The 20,295-nt window shown below is 35.2% G+C and overlaps 2 protein-coding genes across 2 annotated transcripts in view; one reads left to right on the top strand and one right to left on the bottom strand.

The window, feature by feature from the left end:
• LOC140137324 (pseudouridylate synthase TRUB2, mitochondrial-like) overlaps positions 1 to 10,130 on the bottom strand; it is a 13,220-nt gene extending 3,090 nt beyond the window's left edge. The window contains exons 1-5 of the mRNA XM_072158966.1: positions 9,908 to 10,130; positions 7,319 to 7,544; positions 6,328 to 6,537; positions 3,406 to 3,549; positions 771 to 843 (exon numbers count right to left, since the gene is read on the bottom strand). Coding sequence (XP_072015067.1) covers positions 771 to 843; positions 3,406 to 3,549; positions 6,328 to 6,537; positions 7,319 to 7,457 — 566 coding nt within the window. The 5' untranslated portion in view covers positions 7,458 to 7,544; positions 9,908 to 10,130. The remainder of the gene's footprint in view (positions 1 to 770; positions 844 to 3,405; positions 3,550 to 6,327; positions 6,538 to 7,318; positions 7,545 to 9,907) is intronic.
• Positions 10,131 to 10,223: 93 nt separating this feature from the next.
• On the top strand, positions 10,224 to 20,077 carry LOC140138051 (uncharacterized). The gene is made up of 9 exons (XM_072159893.1): positions 10,224 to 10,719; positions 11,716 to 11,836; positions 12,403 to 12,519; positions 13,020 to 13,117; positions 14,154 to 14,234; positions 14,769 to 14,897; positions 15,514 to 15,663; positions 17,941 to 17,988; positions 18,411 to 20,077. The coding sequence occupies exons 1-9, from the start codon at positions 10,642 to 10,644 to the stop codon at positions 18,591 to 18,593; spliced, it is 1,005 nt and encodes a 334-aa protein (XP_072015994.1). The 5' UTR covers positions 10,224 to 10,641; the 3' UTR covers positions 18,594 to 20,077.
• The last annotated feature ends 218 nt before the right edge of the window (positions 20,078 to 20,295 follow it).

The raw sequence follows: 20,295 nt of genomic DNA, 5'->3' as shown, positions 1-20,295 counted from the left end.
ACAATTCCTGAAATCACAAAGAAAAGATTTGTAAAACATCAATCAACAAAATACCTACTGAACTTATAAATGGTAAAATTTACTCAGATTTTGTTGCTGCACACATCAATAACATGTAACATCCCAACTTATACTTAACTAACCCATACATGTATGCTGCACACACCATTCTACAACAATCCATGATGTTATGACTATGAGTCTTGCCATTTATGAGTTGAACTAAGTATAATAACACAACTTCTACAACCTTTAAAATTAATCAACAATGGTAAGTCACACAATGCACACACAATGCTTGTTGCATGCATCAATACAACTGGGGATCAAAAAATACTCCATGGAATATAATTTTTATTTGGTGCATCTTATATAAAATTGGATCGAGTGATCCCATATTTATTGGTCGAGCTATAAGTTCTAAATATTGGATGAGACTGCATCTCGTCCAATATTTTATTAAAATATTTCCAATATTTTATTAAAATAGTGGACAAGACTGTTACTTATAGCGAGACCAATATTGGGTGTAAAGCATTCAATTTGATCATTATTATGTTTTGGATTCAATGTTTTCACACACTTGGATTCATCAAACATAATAATGTATAATGTTGTATTTTGTTTATTCTAGCAGTTGTTCTTTTCTCTTTTTACTTAAAACTGGGTATTTGTACTGATCTAAATTGCAGTTGTAAAATTATCTTTGGATACTGGGGGTACTTGGAGACTTGGAGTTGTGTTAAATAATGAGATAATAGCTTGCTTACCTTATAATAGTTTTCTGTGTTTCTCTATGGATACTTCCTATGATGCAATCCAGTTTGTCCCTGGTTACATGGTCTGTGTTTTAATAAACAAATCAAATATTAAAACATTGGGTATTTTCTTCTATAATAAAAACAGCAATGTCACTAATGTGACTTCTTCCTAGCTTTATCGGCACAACCACACAAGCCACACATTGGCTATCTGCTTAAAAGAATCCTGACAATGATTTTGGACACAATTATTGTTTAAATTCTACATCTGTAAAAGTTTTAAAATAGCAGTTTAGAGTTGGCAATTCTTTCAACCTGTAATTATAAATTATTAAAATATGAATAACTAAATCACTGATCTCATATGGTAACATAAGAATTGTAATCAAATTAAGAATTGTCCATTTTTGTAATCTATAAGAGATTCTTGCTGACCCCATGGTATTTACTTTTTTTACTCCATCAAAACTGACCTGTTGGTATCATAAAATAGCTCATATTTTTCTCCTTACCCCACTAAAAATGCCTGAGATATGTTTCGTTTAGATGGTGTGAACAAAAACATGTTGAATTGTGGTAACCACACTAGAAGTGTATGTACCGTACTGACGCCGAGTATAGTCCCACCTTGAGTAAAGTCCCACCCCAATTTTTTTTTTTTTTTTTTTTTTTTTAAAGTTATTTATTTTTTCGGCTTTGAAGTGTCCCAGGACCTAGACCTAAATGCTAGGATCATTCATGGTTGACCTAAAAAAAAATATAAAAAAAATTCAAGATGTTTTGTATTTTTAATATGAAAATTGATACTTTGTATTCATGTCATACTCTATTAATGCGGCTGTGTACTCTAGCCATTGTTTCTTTCTCAAAAGTTTTTATGATATGTTTGTACCTTGTTATGTTTTTTATAAATACAAGGAATGAAAATCCAGATTTGTAAACTCCAACTGCAATATTTTAAGGATTTTATTTCACTATTCCACTCGTGTTTGAAATTGAAAAGGAAAGAAAATCTTTGTTGTACCAGCAAGGTACACGCTGCGCAACAACTCATCGCGTTGCGTATCGCGCAATTTGTTAACGCACTTAAAATACGCTGACGCATGCGCTGACGCTTATCTGCATGCGTGGCGCATCTTATGGAAACACCACGGAAGCACTGATTTCACAAAAACCTAGTGGTCAAATGGCTCCGTTTTAGCTGATAAAATGTGGGTTTTTTCAAGTTCTTACCCCCGATTTAAATATCAAGTTATGAATGGATTTCGCTCAAACTTCTCAAGGGGCTGTGGATTTACCCGATGTTCACGTAATAAAAAAAAAAAAAACGAAAACTGTCGCATTCTCCTGTGAGATTCGATGAAAGTGCAAAATGTGACCACTTTAAACTTCAACGGCCATTATTTCAATGTTCATTTTCTCGGTAAAATGACGATTTAGGTACTACGATAACTCAATAAATACAGCATCTATAGGTAAGCAAATATGCTCATTGTAAAAAGCTTGATCGACTAAAGAAACGTATTTCTCATTTTTTATATTTTGGTCTATATCCGATTTTGGGCATCATTTTGTGCAAATAGGCGTTTTGAATTTTAAAAAGTTCATTTTGATGCCTTATATGGTCAATATCTCAAAAAATAAGGCCAATATCAAAAAATAAAAAAAAAACGTTTTTGGAATGGAGCCTCAAGATTGAGCTAAAAACAAAATAAAATATTTTGGAAAGAGTGTTTTTTGTTATGATGTACCTAACAAATATTGCCAAAAACTCACTTTTTGTGATTTTCTTCAAAATTGTTGTTTTTACCCCAAATCTGTATTTATATTAAGATTTATTGATGTCTTGCCTTCATAAAAATGTATACTTTTATATGTTTTATGTGAATAATTACAAAGTTATTGCACTTTTCTACATGCATGTCTGAGAGTACACAGCCACCTTAATGATTTCAAAATGCATTCAAATTCAATGCATTTTGAAATCATTAATAGACTATGACATGAATACAAATTATCAATTTTCATATTAAAAATACAAAACATCTTGATTTTTTTTTTTTTTTTTTTTTCAATTTTTTTAGGTCAACCATGAATGATCCTAGCATTTAGGTCTAGGTCCAGGGACACTACAAAACCGAAAAAATAAAAAACTTAAAATAATTTTTTTTTTTTTTTGAAATTGAGTATAGTCCCACCCCCAATTTTGACAAATGTTCATCCAAAAACGGGGTGGGCCTATACTCGCGTCAGTACGGTACTATCCTATGGGGCATTATTATACACATTTTTGTTCTCTATCAAACCACCAGAGCAATATAATTCATAACTTGGAAACATTTAGTTTTAATGGTATGTCTGAATATAAGATAGAAAACAGAACAAGATTGAGCCATGCCCTTTAAATTGATGGATGTTTTATATCATCATTTATATCTTCTTTTTTTAAATCTTAAATGTCAATGCCATAGGCCCTTCAGGACTATGTAGGGCACTTTTATTCTCAACATTTCAGATCTCATTAAGTCAAAGTGAATGTAGAACAATTTCTTTGAGCTTCAACACATTTTTCATGTGAATATTTAACATTTTATATTGGCTACGTGTTCCCATTCCATTCCATTTAAAAGCAAAATCAACTTACTATAGGTGGTCTTTTCCCAGATCTTTCCTTCTGGATCATGTGAGTCTGTAGCAAACCCAAGACGACCTTTGACACTGAGTGTCCTGGATAATTTGGCTTTCTTATATACCTCCAGTTTCCTGGTACCTGAACCAACTGCTAAAACTGTAACAATAACAATTTTAGTGTAAGCATCAAAAAAGCAACTTGGTTGGAATTCCTAAAACATGACATGTTTGATTGGTATAAATAGGTAGATCAAGCAGGTAAATAAAACGCTAAACCAGGAGTTATTTGATAACAAAAATAAACCAGATGTTAATTTGGCAACAAAAAAACCCAATTCAAAATGTTGTTTCCTGTCTGTTTTAATGAGTCTTCTTCAAAGCTCAGTATGTCTTGTAGCTTAATAGTAGCCTTGGTACATGTAGGTCTTATTGCAGGACGTATGTTAACTACACATCCAGATTCTCATTCACGGTTTACCACCGCGGCAGATTACCTTCGCGGCTACACCTGGTGTAGCCCTGAAGCTACACCTTAATGGAGCTACTCTGAAGCTACTTCAAGTAGCTACACCTTAGTAAACCCATGTGGATGCACCATATCAGAGCTACTTAGCTGTTACTCCATCCATAGTCTGTCTAGAAGCCAACTCCGTGCTACACTAGTGCCAACTTCTGGATACGCCATATCGGAGCTACTCTAAAGGTACTCTTAAGAAGCTACTCTGAAGTACATCTGATAGTTGTCAGCCACGAGTCAACCCTGGAGTAACACCGAGTCAGCTCCGGTGTACAACCGCAGCCAAGCGGGTCATTGACCGGCAGCGGTAAACAACTCACCGAGCAGCGTAATCGGCGGCGTACTAGTTCGCGTACCTAGCTATTTTTAGCAAAGCGAACGTTTGTTGTTTTGATTAATTGATTGACCATGTTTGCACGTTTGCATAGGGCGTCATGAATCGGTTTCAGCCACACGGAGACACGGACTATCATTTTGTTTCTTTTTAGTGGTTTTGTTTCCTTTGTAGAAACTTGTTCTTTTGTTTAACGACAGTACGACTTCTTCTCAATTTGTTTTTAAAATCATTTTCAATCATTATTTAATTTTGTGTTTCTTGTTAAATGTTTTTAGTTTTGCTAAACTTGAGATGCTTGCATGACGTTGTCGTTGTTATTCTGTATTTTAAAGAAAGTGTGCATACTGCGGTTCGCGGTTCTACTTTCCCATGTTGTTTGTTTATTACAGGAGTTTATTATTGGAATTTGGACCCACAGTTAAAATTTATTCATAATTTATACTTATTGAATTTCTTGTTTTCACGCTGTTTTCCTAACATTTTGCACCACATTACTTTACTGTTGCAAGTCGTAGCCTAGGCCTAGGCCTATATTAATATGCCTACTTGCAATACAGTTTTGATATTTTACATGTTTTGGCTAGGCCCTACTAGTCTTTTAACTTTCATTGATGTTACTCGCAGTTTTCATATTTTCTCGGTTGTTATTCATCTTTTACTTACCTGTTTGATATGTGTTTTTTTCGTTTGTTTGAGTAGGCCTGCATTTGTTTGTTTTTTTAACATTTTTCTTTGCTTATTATTATACTTGAATGATTGGTCACTTATTTATTAAAAATTAAATATTTAAATAAGTTACTAAACAATTAAAAAGTAAATAAGTAAACGTAAATAAATAATAAATATAAAACTAATAATAAATTTAATAAAAGCGTAAAAAATAAATGAATGAAAGTGGGGTCCTAAAATAAATGACCAATCATTTCAAGTATAATATGCAAAGAAAAATGCTTAAAAACATACAAATGCAGGCCTACTCAAACAAATGAAAAAACATGTAAGCAAACAGGTAATCAAATTAAAAAGCTAAATAACAACCAAGTTAATGATAATTATTATCATTCTAATATTGATTATTTTACATAGGCCTAGGCCCACAGTACTATTCTTTTTTTTTTTTATTTAGGCCTAATAGGCCTACACATATTACTTATTTACTTTCTTATTTGTGTAGTTTTTACTTGTTAATTTAATTAGGCCTACCTATTGTTTTATTTACTTGTTTATTCATTGATAAATTTATTTAGTCAGTTATTTACTTCATTAATTTTACTTGCTTATTTCTGAACTTGTTTATAGGCCTATTTACTTGTTTACTATTTTCTATTATTATACTATTAACATATATTTGAAAAAAAAAAAGAAAGAAAGAACAAAAATCCTAATATATCCTAATAAAAGCATACAATAAAGCTAAATTGAGAAAATAGCATTCAATCTGGCAACAGATCATCACACATTTTTTACGGAGTACCTCTAGAGGTACTCCGCTATAGGCTATCTCTACGGGAGGTACACCGTGGAAAACCGGATAGGAGTAGTCCACGGATTTTTGACTCAGCGTTTACGGTGCACCGCTACAGAGTAGCCCTGGGGGTAATCCGGAGTAGCTCCAGAGTACATCCAGTGAGAAATTGGATGTGTAGTGTGATGTAACTTAAGTCTATCCTCTAAGCTGCAACTGATCATAGAATCTAACTTGGTCAGCCACAGGAGATCATTTAATTCCCTTTTAAAATTTTAGTTGGCATATGGAATGCCATTACTGAACATATAGGGCCAGTTTCTTGAAGCATGGCTAGTCTGGGCTTCAGAAGCCTGACCACTAGCCAAGCTTTGAGAAATTGGACCAAAGTGTTTAACCAGGATAAACAAAGCTTCAATGGGGAGGTAAGTTGCTCTCCTGGTACCAACCCATCATCACTACCTAGTTATAGATAACTGCTGTTAATGCCTTGATTAGCCTAGACATAAAAAAAATATTAGTCTTTAGTTACAAAGTCTGTAACAAATGGTTAACATCTTGGACCACCGCCCCTATAAGTGTTTAAATCCAATCTCGAACATTTTTACACACTTACCCATAACACCTGTTGACTTTCTGTCAATTCCCTTCGCTGAAGAAGCAGTCTTAATCCTTGTGTATCTTGGCCCTGCTACCAACGGATGATCAGCCAGACTTGCTACCTTCACTGCCATCAGGACATTTGAGTTGCCCTGGGCAACTGATGTCTCATCCTGAACAATCTTGACAAGAGTCTTCTGTGGTCTTTGTTTGAGTTGATTAAGACCTGAAATATATAACCAGAAGATCATTGATGAGGTAAGACATGATGAGGTCATTCTGAGGCTGACATGATGGTTGAAATATGTGACATGATCAAGGAAAATTAGTCTAATGTCAAAAATATTCAATTTTACTAGCCCATTCAAAAATGCTTCATTTTGACACAAATGCCATGAAAATTCAATTCTGGTTACCAAATTACAGGCAATTCATCAATTGCTGAAATTATTAAATTAATTAAAAAAAACAAAGGATTTGAGTATCTTTTTTGCCAATAACTCAAAATCAATATTAGCGACTCAGTTGATTGTTTCACATATTTGCATTTGGTGCAAAGCTTCATTGTTTGGTTCAATCTTCAGTGGAGGGAAACCATAGCACAGACAGCCTTTCCATTATGGTAACACATTGAATCAGAGGATTAGGCAGTAGATGGCCGAGACTTAGGAGCAAGCTCTATCAGAATAATGCCTACTTATCATACACCCTGCCCTGGGAACCACACATGCTTAAATAATCAGCAGTTTATTAAACAGTTTATATTGTTGAAATTTATAATTGAAATTTGATCACTGTGTTTGTGGACTACTCAACAATAACCTGCATACTGGAAAAAAAATTCTTACACTAAAATGCTAAGAAAGATATTGAAGAATATTTATTTCAAACATATTGCTGAGACTTCTCACGATTTTTGCTAGGTAGTTTTTCAAACTGTTTTATAACTTTTTCTCAAACAAATTGACCATTGCTACATAATGTAAGTAAATTATAACATGACCTACCTTGCAAGACAGCTGTTTCAATTGTGTTGATTACATCCTTTGTTGACAAATCTGCTGGTTTGTAGACTGCTAGTAAGCCCTGTACCTTTCCCCACACCTTGTAGGCCGATTCTGGACCTTGCTTTACCAGAGAGTTCATGATGATTCCTATGTGAGGCTTGTATTGGAATGGTTACTCAATTTAGTTTACAGATCTATTTTATGTGGCTATGTGAAATCTTTGATCCTGAAAAGAGAAAAATGTAGTGTACCATATTAAAAAAGAAGAAAAACATTGAAATCGTATTCACTTATTTTTGCTTCGAATTTGAACATGAGATAACTATTGCAAACAAACTTGCTAACACAGTAAGTTTATAAATAATTTGTCAAAAGAGTGAATGAAAGTTTCATTCAATATTCATGGCTGTGAAATTGTTAAGTAGATAATGTGGCTACAAATACTGCAATACTGGACCAAATACTGAACATGGGACAATTGCTTGTTACAAGAGGAAACTGACTATAATTAACAGTGGCAACAGAAGCATTAAAATTTAGGTTGGTTCGGGGACACCATATTTTGTTCCGGGTTTACTGGAACTTTTTTTGTGCATGCTCAAAAAATTTATGTTTCAGACCATTTTACCCCATTAAGTGTGGCCATTACTTTTCAAGATTAAATATGGGCTAGTCACCATATCACTTGGAACTTGAATGTCCTTTTATTTACAAACAAAAGGAACCTAGGGTCACAACAGATCAAAATAACAAAACCAGTACCAGGTGCTACAGCGGAGACATACAATTAATTTTTTTCATTTATTTACTTCGATTTTATTTTCTTCTATTTTTTTTTCATCCTGACAGTTTGCTCACTTCACACATTCCAAACATTTTATTTTTCCTTGCTTTTTTCACCTTGTATTTTTGCCCACTTCAAAATTCAATTCCAAATTTGTTCGCTACCAGTACATCACACACCTGTTACTAGTGCACTGTATAAAGTCTTATTCAGATTTCATTTGACAGCTTAAGGTGGTACTACACCCCTGGCCAATTTTGTGCCTATTTTTGCATTTTTCTAAAAAATTATAGCGCATTGGTGACAAGTAAAATATGTATATTATAGGGGCAAGGACTACAACTACTGCACTGAAAATTCAGTAACTCAAGGCAAGTAGTTATTGATTTATTGATCAAATAGTGGTTTTCCCTCATTTTTGACTGTAACTCCACAAATGTTGTCTGTGCTGAAATAAAATTTTCAGTGCAGTTGTTGTAGTCTTTGCCCCTATAATTTATATATCTTACTTGTCATCAATGCGCTATCATTTTGAGAAAAATGCAAAATAGCCACAAAATTGTGCAGGGTGTAGTACCTATAACAATCGGGTATCTGCTGCCGACGTCAAGCGTGTGCATTGGACCTTGTGCAAATAATACGCGCTGGACGGCTAGCAGTACGCTTAATTTGTAAAAGGGAATCTGAATAAGACTTTAGTGTGGCTTTAAGGCAGCTGTGTACTCTCAGACATGCATGTAGTAAAAGTGCAATAACTTTGTAATTATTCGCACAAGACATATAAAAGTATACATTTTTATGAAGGCAAGACATCAATAAATCTTAATATAAATATACAGATTTGGGGTAAAACAACAATTATGAAGAAAATCACAAAAAAGAGAGTTTTTGGCAATATTTGTTAGGTACATCATAACAAAAAAACACTCTTTCCAAAATATTTTATTTTGTTTTTAGCTCAATCTTGAGGCTCCACAAAAACGTTTTTTTAATTTTTTTGATATTGGCCTTATTTTTTGAGATATTGACCATATAAGGCAACAAATTGAACTTTTTAAAATTCACAAGCGCCTATTTGCACAAAATGATGCCTAAAATCGGAAATAGACCAAAATATAAAATTGTGCTTTTTACGATGATCATATTTGCTTACCTATAGGATGCTGTATTTATTGAGTTATCGTGTACCTAAATCGTCATTTTACCGAGAAAATGAACATTGAAATAATGGCCGTTGAAGTTTAAAGTGGTCACATTTTGCACTTTCATCGAATCTCACAGGAGAATGCGGCAGTTTTCGTTTTTGTACCTTATATTACGCGAACATCGGGTAAATCCACAGCCCCTTGAGAAGTTTGAGCGAAATCCATTCATAACTTGATATTTAAATCCGGGGAAAGAACTTAAAAAACTCCACATTTTATCAGCTAAAACGGAGCCATTTGACCACTAGGTTTTTGGGAAATCAGTGCTTCCGTGGTGTTTCCATAAGACGCGCCGCGCATGCAGATAAGCGTCGCGTATGCGTAGCATATTTGTGCGTTAACAAATTGCGCGACACGCAGCGCGATGCGTTGTTCTTGCGGCGTGTATCCTGCTGGTACAACAAAGATTTTCTTTCCTTTTCAATTTCAAACACGAGTGGAATAGTGAAATAAAATCCTTAAAATATTGCAGTTGGAGTTTACAAATCTGGGTTTTCATTCCTTGTATTTATAAAAAACATAACAAAGTACAAACACATCAAAAAAACTCAATTTTGCGAAAGAAACAATGTCTAGAGTACACAGCCGCGTTAAGCTTACCGTTCATTGCTCATGCATGCATGTTACACAATCCTGCCTTTCTTTGCTGTACTAAATCCCTCAAATCGACAAAGTACTCAGCTTCCAAATCTCAATCCTTACCTTCTATGGTTCTTCTACCATTCATCTACGTAAATGCAAGGAACCCCATGGCCCTATAGACGTAAAAAACACTACTTTCCGTCCAAATTTGTGCCTTACAATGCATGCATGTGTACTTTTTGTATCTTATTAATGCGCATGTGTAGAATCAGCTCGTCGGCCAATTAGATTCCTGGTTTATTCTCAGCGTGGTTAAGACAAGGTAGGAAAAGGAACCAGCCAAAACGTAGGCAAGACAACGAAGGAAGCCAGGAAGCTTGATTTACTGCACCGAGCTCCGATATGATGATGTGATTTGTAATTAAAATTGTAATTATTGCACAAGCCTATTTTTTACACTTTAGAGCCAAGATGATCAAATAGAGCTCAGACAACAAGTTGGGTCAGAAATGACACAAGTCACATGCTGTATTTTTGCTGCTGCAACAAATTATATGCCGGGACACAATAATGACATGCTGCAATTTAAATGCAATTTTAAGCTTACCTGAAGTTACCATAATTATTTACATGTTATGATTTTTATTGGAAAGTAGGTAGTCACTTTAAATAAATTTCAGAGCCCTTCCCCTTTGAACATTCCGCTCCTTTTAAATTGTGAGGGAGCATTTGTTTGTTGGTTTCATTAAAGTATGCTTGCTGGTCAGTTGGAGTTGCAGCAAACATTTGACAATGTGGAAAGAAAGGAATACTTGAAACACAAAGATGAGGTAAGTGATATACAATGTTTACATCCATGTGCAAATCAGCTTAGTACATGCACTACAGAAATGCAAAATGTTAAACCAAGGAAGGGGTGTTTATTATCTCATATTTACAAATGACATGAAATCATGCTAAAAATGCAAAATATGAACTTGTCAAGTTGGGATCAATGACTTTCGGCTCATATCCTTAGGGGGCCACTCAAATCACTCTTGAAGTCATCATCGAGCAGAAAAACACCAAAAAACACCTGTGGCCACGATAAGAGTATCAATTTCAAGCTTTCAGCAAGGTACCGTAGCCTTTTTAGTCACAATAGGCCTACAAGTAGGCGTTAAGGCCAAGGGTAGTGATTTTCATGTTTTGTCAGAAGCCGTTTTCCAAAAAATATTAAAGCCGGTATTATAAGAGGTGGCGACAAATATTAGAGGAAATACTCTTATGTGGGCCAATAAGAAATACGGCACCGGTAATTGCTTAATTTGACCCACTGAAAAATTATGAAGAGACTTTGGCCCCAATGGGCCATCCCAACAAGTTCTGGATCTGGATTGGTTACTCCATAAAAGTAGTTACGGTACCTGCATCTTCACATCAAAGCCCGGAACCTGGACTGATGGCTCCAGACAATAGAAAAAAAAAACAAGTTGGTTACTCAACCCATTTGTACTCCCCGACCTAGATTGGACCAAAAATATGACAGAATAACCTCCCAGACCGGACTCCACTCCCTCTCTCATCTTTAGTTTGAAAATAATAACTATGCTCTATGCACTTTTGAATGTAGTGTACTTGTACATTAAATCAGGAACAAGGTTTAACAAACAAAAATAAGTTTTTTATAACAATCATTTACCCAAAAAAGTGGGAAGGGGAAAGAATTTTTTTTACTTTGTTCAAGGAAAGAAAATGGTCACCAAATGAACATAAATTTATATTTAAATGTCATGAGAATTTTAGTTCTCACTTTACTTTTATTTGTGTGATTTCTTGCCTTGCAGGTGAATTGCTTTGCCTTTTCCCCAGACTTGGAGATGATGGTAACAGGTGCTGATGATGGCAAAGTCAGAGTGTTTAATAGAGTAGCAGGAAGACTTGTATGCAGACTAGTAGCACATACAGGTAACAAGCATGAGTGTATGGGGACAGCTAGGGGCTGAAATACTTTCTTGATGAACAGATTTGACTATAGGCCTCATGTGTACTTGTTGCCATTGCCAAACATTTGTTCCCTCTGTTTAGTTATGAACCTTTAGAATACCAGTACCCTACCGTTTATTCCATTTACTGAGCATTATACATGCATTGAAAATGTACAGTGGTAGGGTATTCTAAAGGAATTCCCAAAACTATTCATTTCTTCAGCGGCTCAGCCTAAGACACAAAAGTAAACAAGGAGAGAAAAAAAAGAGGCTGGAAAAAAAATGTAAAAATAGTTTTTTGTCAAAAGCTATTTCAGAGGCCAAAAGCAAAGTACTATGTTTAGTTTCATGTAGGGGAGGGTCATTCATCCAATTATGTATCAATGACCAAAATAATTCTGAGTGGTCTTATACAGTACTACTAATAACATTTTTCCCATGTATCCTGTGACATGAATGACAACTTATGTGAGAAAAGAATCTGACCTGCATCAAGCTGCCCCTTTTCACAACAGTTAACATTGTTAATCTGTTTTGCATTTTTAGGTGCTGTCAAATGTGTTGCAATTTCTAGAGACAGTAAACTGATTGCCAGTGGCTCCTATGATACAACAGTCATTGTATGGAGAACCTGTAACACACAGATTGTATATCAACTCAAAGGTAAGTGTTTCCCATGGGTGAAAAAAAAAATCAATGACCAGGATTTGAACCTGTGATCTCTAGCTTTCTAGACATACAGGTTGTGGTCTATTTCCAACAAGGTATCATCCACAATATCGTGCTATGTGAAATTGACAACAATGTCTAATTATCAAATGAGCAACAGTGATTTTCCATTCCAATGTCAAGTCAAGATACAAAGTATACATGATCATACCATAAACTTCCAGGACTACAGCAATTCTTTATCAATACTAATTGTTGAATATGAGTGAAATATGTCTGATATCTAAGGAAAAGAATAATACCATACTTTAAATTAACTGTATTCCATTCAGAAGCACTTGGAAATAAACAAATTATGGTCCCCATTATAAAAATGTGTTTTATCATGTTTGTAACTCAGGCAAAGGTGGGGTAAATCTCATACATTCTATGTTCGTTTTGTGTTACATTGTACACAATTGATCAATAATGAACAACCATATCCTCATTTTCAGGTCATGCACGTAGTGTAGAGACGGTTGCCTTCTCACCTGATTCAAGGTTTTTGTGTTCAGGAGCTTGGGACAATACTGCTATCATATGGGACTTACAGGTACGAATATAAACCTACAATAATGCCTAGGCTTTCATTAAGATAAGTCTTGAGCATAAAATGTGTTGTTTAATGGGTTGCACTATTTTCACATTTCTTTTATGGTTTTGCTTGATTTACTCACAATATTGATATTTCATCCATCTCATCCATCCAACCAGGAATCTGGTTTCTAGTTTCCCATCATCAATAGAAATGACACATTTCTGTTAGAGCATGACATATTTAATCTTGTCTAAGAAGCTATATGTGCAATACTATTCCTACTGGAGATGCCTAGTTGAACGTTTTCCATAACGCGTCATGTACACATCATAAACACGAACAATAGAATGCTTCTGTAAAGTCTTATTTTGACATTCAATAAAGTTGTACATTTATTGTAACCTTTCCTTACAACATCTTGGTCTTCTTTCTGTGATCATTGATGATCTAAGTTATGTTCTAGATGAGTACAAATACGATATTTGACGGTGAAAACCGTATCATCACTGCATCTCCGTTACCACGACAGCTTACATGGGCGCAGCCATTTTGCTTTCTCCCAGAAACCATAGCGGCAGTGCAGATGCTGTGACAAACAAGTAGTCTATAAAAAAGGGAATTCTGACGGTAACAACGGTACTTGTTTTCATAGCATCTTCAAGTTATTCAGAAACAGAATTTACAAAAGAAATATTGGTGACAGATTCAAAATTTAGACGAGTGGTTTGACACCAAAGACGTTGCTGAGAGGAGGATGTTAAATTGTGGGTTATTCCAGTTGAAAGACATGACCTTAATCTTCCACACAGGCAATGTGAATGGGGTTACCTGAGTGAGTGAATCTATTTGAAATCTACACCCCCTGTGTGGGCAATTAAGGTCATGTCTTCCATAAGAGGTGTATGGATTTCAACAGGAATAGCCCAATTTGTCCCTTCATTTCGGTGACTTTCAAATGTGAGTGCCAAACCTCATAACACTTCTTGTTCTTTGCATTTTGACTACCATTAAATATCTGAGTGGTTTCACTTCTCCTTTGTACTATTTGCAGACAGGGACAGCCAGGAACATATTCACAGGCCATCGCAATGTGATCCAATGTTGTACTTTCTCACACAACAATGATTACCTGGTAAGTGGCAATTCTTGTATTATCCATTGGGCGATTCCAATTGAAATCTATACACCCCCTGTGGAAGACCTTAATCTTCCACACAGGGAGTGTGAATTTCAAATGGGGTTTCCTGAATGTTGGACTCCATTTGAAATCTACTCTACGTATGTGGGAGATATAAGGCTTGTCTTTCATAGGGCATATGTATGGATTTCAACTGGAATATTCCATTTCAGTCAGTTTGTCACCTCATGTTTAAGCTTTTTGATATATCAGGTGCTTTATTCATTCCTCTGTATTATGCACCAATTAAAAATCGATGCATTATATTGTATTCACATTTAACAACCCGCTGCCAAGGAATGGTATATGTTACCAAAATTATGATGGATGTTACTACAAACTTCCTTAAACCTTTGCAAGACACAGTAATCAGAGCGGGCTGTAATTGAAGTACTGATCTCCTAAGATAGTGAATTTAAACAATTTAAAGTTGAAAATGTCTACAAATATTTTTAGTAAAACCTTTTCTTTGATTGATTGTTCCTTTAGGCTACTGGATCATGGGACCACACAGTGCGTGTATGGCCATTATCAAGGGCAAAGATGTCACAGTGTCATGTGTTACAGGGCCACAAAGGCAATATACATTCTGTAGTCTTCTCCAAATTAGGAATGTTGGTATGTATGCTAGCTCAATGACAAGTTCAGTCGGTCAGAAGACAGTCTTTGTATGTGCTCAATTGTACCTGTTGTTAGACAAAACCCAGGGTACTTCCATACACCTATTTGTTAATATGATGTGAAAATATGAACATTTATTGGCCTAATTCTCGTATAATTTGAACACAAGACCTACAACACACCCTGCTTTTTGGGTTCGGTTTATATTTAAGGTTAGAGTTATACATATTTCACAAGATGTAAATGTCCCATGGCATTCAAGTATTCAAAACTACCCTGCTAACACCACAATGTTGCAACAATGATATGTTATATGATGTTGTGTATTACTTGATCAATTTTTCATGTTTTAAAGTTTGAAACAGACTGATTAGTTATGCATCCAGTGAGCGGGAATTTGTGGCTACTTTAAAGCATTTGTACTGAGACATACAGCCATTTATAAAAAATCCCCCTCCATAGGCTTTTTATGCAACACCTTTTGTTTGAGACCTTTTTCACTTTAACTTTTTAAAGTAAATTAATCAAAAGAAACATTGTAATGTTTCTGGGTTTTTTTATGTGCATATTGTGATTTATTTTAATACCTTGCATTTTCCTTTCCTCTGTATAGGCTTCTGGTTCCTGGGATAAAACCATTAGGTTTTGGAATCCCAAAGATGGCAGTCACATAGCAACTCTAACAGACCATAATGGCTGGGTGCAAGCAGTAGCATTCTCTCCTGATGGCACTATGCTAGCTAGTGTCAGTGATGATGAAATAGTAAGTTGACATATCAAGAGGTTATTGCAAGAAGGCTCTATCTGCAATAGCTGTCATGTGTCATATTGTGTAGATGTGTATAATATAAAATGTTTGTAAAATGTCTATTTGTAGGCCCCGGCAAAAAACGCAATTTTTGGAAGTAAAAAACGAGATCCAAAATTTTAAAAAGCGAGAAAAGCGAGATTTTCCCCCGAAAAATGGCACAAGAAGCTTTAAAAACGCCAGAAAATACGAAAATAAAAAAAATAAAATAAAATAAAAAATGTTGCCTGCCCTCTATTGTTCAGATTAGGTCAGTTTAGATTGTACATGTAAACAGAACTGCCGATGCCGGCGTGAGTCGAAGAAAAAGTGACAAAAATTTGACCTTGAATTATGTTTTATAGTCAAAATATTCCAGTAATTCAATAAATATAATGATATTTGGCCTAAACTTGAACTCATTTGCAATGAAATGTCATTTTTTATTAAGTAAAGCATTGGCTTTTGCACTTGCAATCAGCCCTCGAATTAAGGATCTGAAGGGGCACGGCAACTTTTTTAGGGCAAGTTGATAATTGCCTTGGATTTTCACTGAAAAGGCAAGGCAGCACGGCAATTTGTAATATTTCAAAAGGGCATCAAGGCAACTGTTGAAAATTTGAGAGGGGCACCAAGGCAATTTTCAAAAGCGAATAGATGCATTGCTGTCAGCTGAATTCGACACCAAAGTAAAATGTGACTCTCAACTTTACACTAAAACTAACCAGATTGCTAAAAAAACCTGCTTAAATAATACAAAGCAATCAAAAATCAACAGTTTAATTTACTTAAATTTTGCGATCCCTAGTTCTGAGCTGCAAAACTGACTCGAAACAGCAATGAAACAGCTGTAACTTTGGTAATAATATTGATCAAATTCACCGGGATAAAAACTATTTCGTGCAAAACATATCTAGAGATGGACTCACATGTACAAGATAAGACGATACCGGAAGGGGGATCGCCATCGGTTTGCAATGGGAAGTCAATGTTTGCTAATCGAGAGATCAATATATTGATTTGCCCAGCGCTCGGATTTTGTTCACGACACAGGACGCTTTAATAGTTACTAACAGCGTTTCTGATTGGTCGATAGTACGTTGAAGGTATTTCTCTGACCAATCGGGCAAATTAAGTCAGATTTCTAGCAAATAATAATGTATAAAAGCCGATGTGATTGGCTGAATATGTAAGCTTACGTAGAAGTACCGGTAATGAATATTAATTGACAACAAACTATGATTGATAGCTGGGTTACGATGCTCAAAATAGCGATCGTGTTCAAGTTACTCGATTTATTTTTCCACAATTCTTCGGGGTTTTACCCAGTACTTGTTAATTATTTTATAATGAAGGGGCAAGGCTAGCCGGCTAGGGCACCCACGGCAACTTCATTTAGGGCACTGACAAGTGACTGCCGTCGGTAAAGGACATATTTTGAGGGCATTGCGGCAATGGGGGTGGGCACCCACGGCAATATGCCGTCGGTGCCGTGGGTTAATTCGAGGGCTGCTTGCAATGTGGTTGCAATGCTGTTGAATTCTGCACACTTTTCCGATGGAGAAGTTCATTTCGTGGAATTCGGTGAACTTTTATGTCATAAAGCAACATTTTTATAGTAAGTATACTGCTTGGGAACTTTCTTAAAAAGCGAGATAATTGGTTAATAGCGAGATTCGCGGCGTGAAAAGCGAGATCTCGTTTTTTGCCGGGCCTTATCTATATGGCAGCTATTGCAGATAGGGCCTTGTTGCATTATCCCCTCAATATAAGTATGGATTCTCTGTGTCAAGTTAGAAGAAAAAAGGACCCTGCAGTATTTTGCAAAGATTTATTGTACTGGCGGACCGATCGCTTAAAATCACGACTGCATTACATGATGCTACGCAGATTGATCGGGGGATGAGGTGCTGATGTGATGATGACGTGTTTCAACTAGCCAATCAGAACCTGACTTCATGTTTATACCATAAATTGCACAAAAAAAAAAATTGCGAAGGAATTTTGCAAAAGATAATAATTGACTGTATTTAGTTTAAGATGTGATCTATCTGATGCAAAAAAACTTGTTCTACTGGCAGGCGGTTGGTTTGTTTACAATATATTTGGGTCAAAATAAATCCACTTGTGCAACTGGCATAACAGATGCCTGCAAAAATTAGCATTTTTTGAGAAAATCACAAAATTTTATTTTACTTTACTGCCTCAAGGAAGGCATACAGACTATAATTTTGTTCCTTATTTGAATTGCAGGTTAAAGTTTGGGATGTCAAAACTGGAGAGTGTGTTAAGACATTACAGGTCAGTATATATTTAATGATTACAAGTTACCTTTGGGTATTAAAGGGGGGAGGCTCAAGTTTTATCTGTAAAGGTGGTACCTTTCAGATAAACTCCTGCTTTATAGGTGCTTTTCAGATACAATTCTGTTATTGGGTATTTGTTGCAACACTGACATAAATTCCTGTTTAGGGTGTTGTCTTTTTTGTCCAAAAGGGCAAAATCTGTTGAGTATATAGTTTGCCAGTCCGTAAGATCCCATGACCTTGCAGTCATTATGCCACAATCATACATTGTCAGCCATCAAAGATCTTTCGTAGTTGTACCATTCTAGATGATAGTTGCATGCGATTAATACATAGATATGCCATTACATAAAAAATAGATACTTGGTAACTGTTTTACATTCACTATTTTCTATGAATGCTGTTTGCCATTTGTAGGGAGAAATTGACCAGCTCCAAGCCTGTGTGTTTTCAACAGATGGTGCCTTGATAGTGTCTGGTGCTTCTACATTGTGCTTTGAAATGACCAAGTCCAAGAAAAATGAGGATAATAATAAAAAGGATGAAGATGAACTTAATGTGAGAGGTAGCAGCTCGGAACAGTCTGGGAATGCAAAGTAGACCTAAACATTTTGCTTGGCCAAATGTTATAGGTTTATAAGGCATCTCTTTATTGGATTCTTTAACACCAAGCTTTTAAGCAAACACGTATGGCCTATATACATTTGGAATGTTGAGGGTAAAGCAAAGATGATATATCCAAAGATTAAGGACTCAAAATTGCACCACAAGTAACGCTATGACAATTCCACCAGTTTGTTTTGTCACTCGTGGATGGCAGATAATGTACCTCCAGAATGTGTTGGCAAGAACCAGAAATTTAATAAAAATTTGCGTCTTTAAGCATTTCAAAGGTTTGCGCATACAGTACTTAGCACTCATTTCTAGCCCAATGCGTTATACTCCGAACGTAAACAACCACCATGTAAAACGTTGTCAGATGCTTAGCAAAATAAATGGGAGGTACATCAAGTTTCCTTCATGAGTGACACACAAACATGGTGGAGTCTGTACAGCGTTCGAAATAGGGCCGGTTAGCCGGCCATTGGCCTGTAACTTTTTGGCCTGGCCGGTAACTTTTCTGCCTGGCATCTAGTTGCCGGCATGGCTGGCCGGTAACTTTTTAAGAGTAAGCCCGGCTGGCCTGTAACTTTTTGAGGCATATTTCGAACACTGAGTCTGTACCTCGTTGGGGTGAAGTTATGAGCCTTTGCATAAGCTGTAAAAGTCAGAATGTTAGTGTAGAATGTGAGTGTGCAATAAGGAAATGGGGTTCAAACTCAGGGAGGTATTCAGTACAAATTGTTTTTGAAATTTGGTAAAATTGTGTTGAATTTGGCAAAAATGTCTCCGATGAAACTCGGTCAATGACCAGAATCTCCCTTCATGCAAGTCCATAACAGTTTACAAAACAGTGATGTATGTATGTAATGGTTTGGTTAAAGTGGATGGTTTGTTAAAGTGTACCTTTTTTAAAATCAATTATTATTAATCTATGGTTGCAAAAAAAGGCAGGTGAATACCAATTACAAGAAATACCTGTTGAAAATAATGTAATATTTTTTAAATTGCATATAATTTTAAATATGAATTGTTCAAAGTCTGTTACATAGTGAACATGTTGTATATTGTATCAAAACAAATAAGGTGCAAATGATTGGTCAAATACCAAAGAATAGAAACCAACAGTATTATCATATCTATTATCAATTCTATTGTATTATTCTATAGCAAAGAACAAATACCAACAATTATGCAATATTAAAGGAAAAAAAAATTGTAAATATAAAGGACCAAATTACTGAAAAATGAAAAACATTTTTTTCATTATGAAGTGAGATTTAAAGAATACCAAATAATAGAAACCAACAGTATTATCATTTCTATCGTATTGTAGCAAAAATCAAAGAACAAATACCAAACATTATGCAATATTAAGTAGAACAAAATTGGTAGATGTAGAAGACCAAAATACTAAAGAATGAAAAACAAATTTGTTATTATGATGTGAGATTTACACTTGAATACTGTTAATGCTGTTATTTTCATGTGTAGAAAATTTTGTGATTTTTGGAACTTGTGCGAGTTGTTTATTTTGCATAATTTATGTAAGTGTGAAGTAACTTATATAAAAACTGTATTTTTGTACTTGCACATTCACTCACAAAAATTCACAAAAATAAAACCCTGCAAAAATAGCAGCAAATACAGTTCTATATAAACAAACTCCAAACAGCTGTTGTGTAAAACCTGTAGATATGTA

The sequence above is a fragment of the Amphiura filiformis genome, chromosome 17 (genome assembly GCF_039555335.1).
Source record: "Amphiura filiformis chromosome 17, Afil_fr2py, whole genome shotgun sequence".
In the NCBI taxonomy this organism is placed as follows: Eukaryota; Metazoa; Echinodermata; class Ophiuroidea; order Amphilepidida; family Amphiuridae; genus Amphiura; species Amphiura filiformis.
This window is presented reverse-complemented; position numbering and strand designations above follow the sequence as displayed.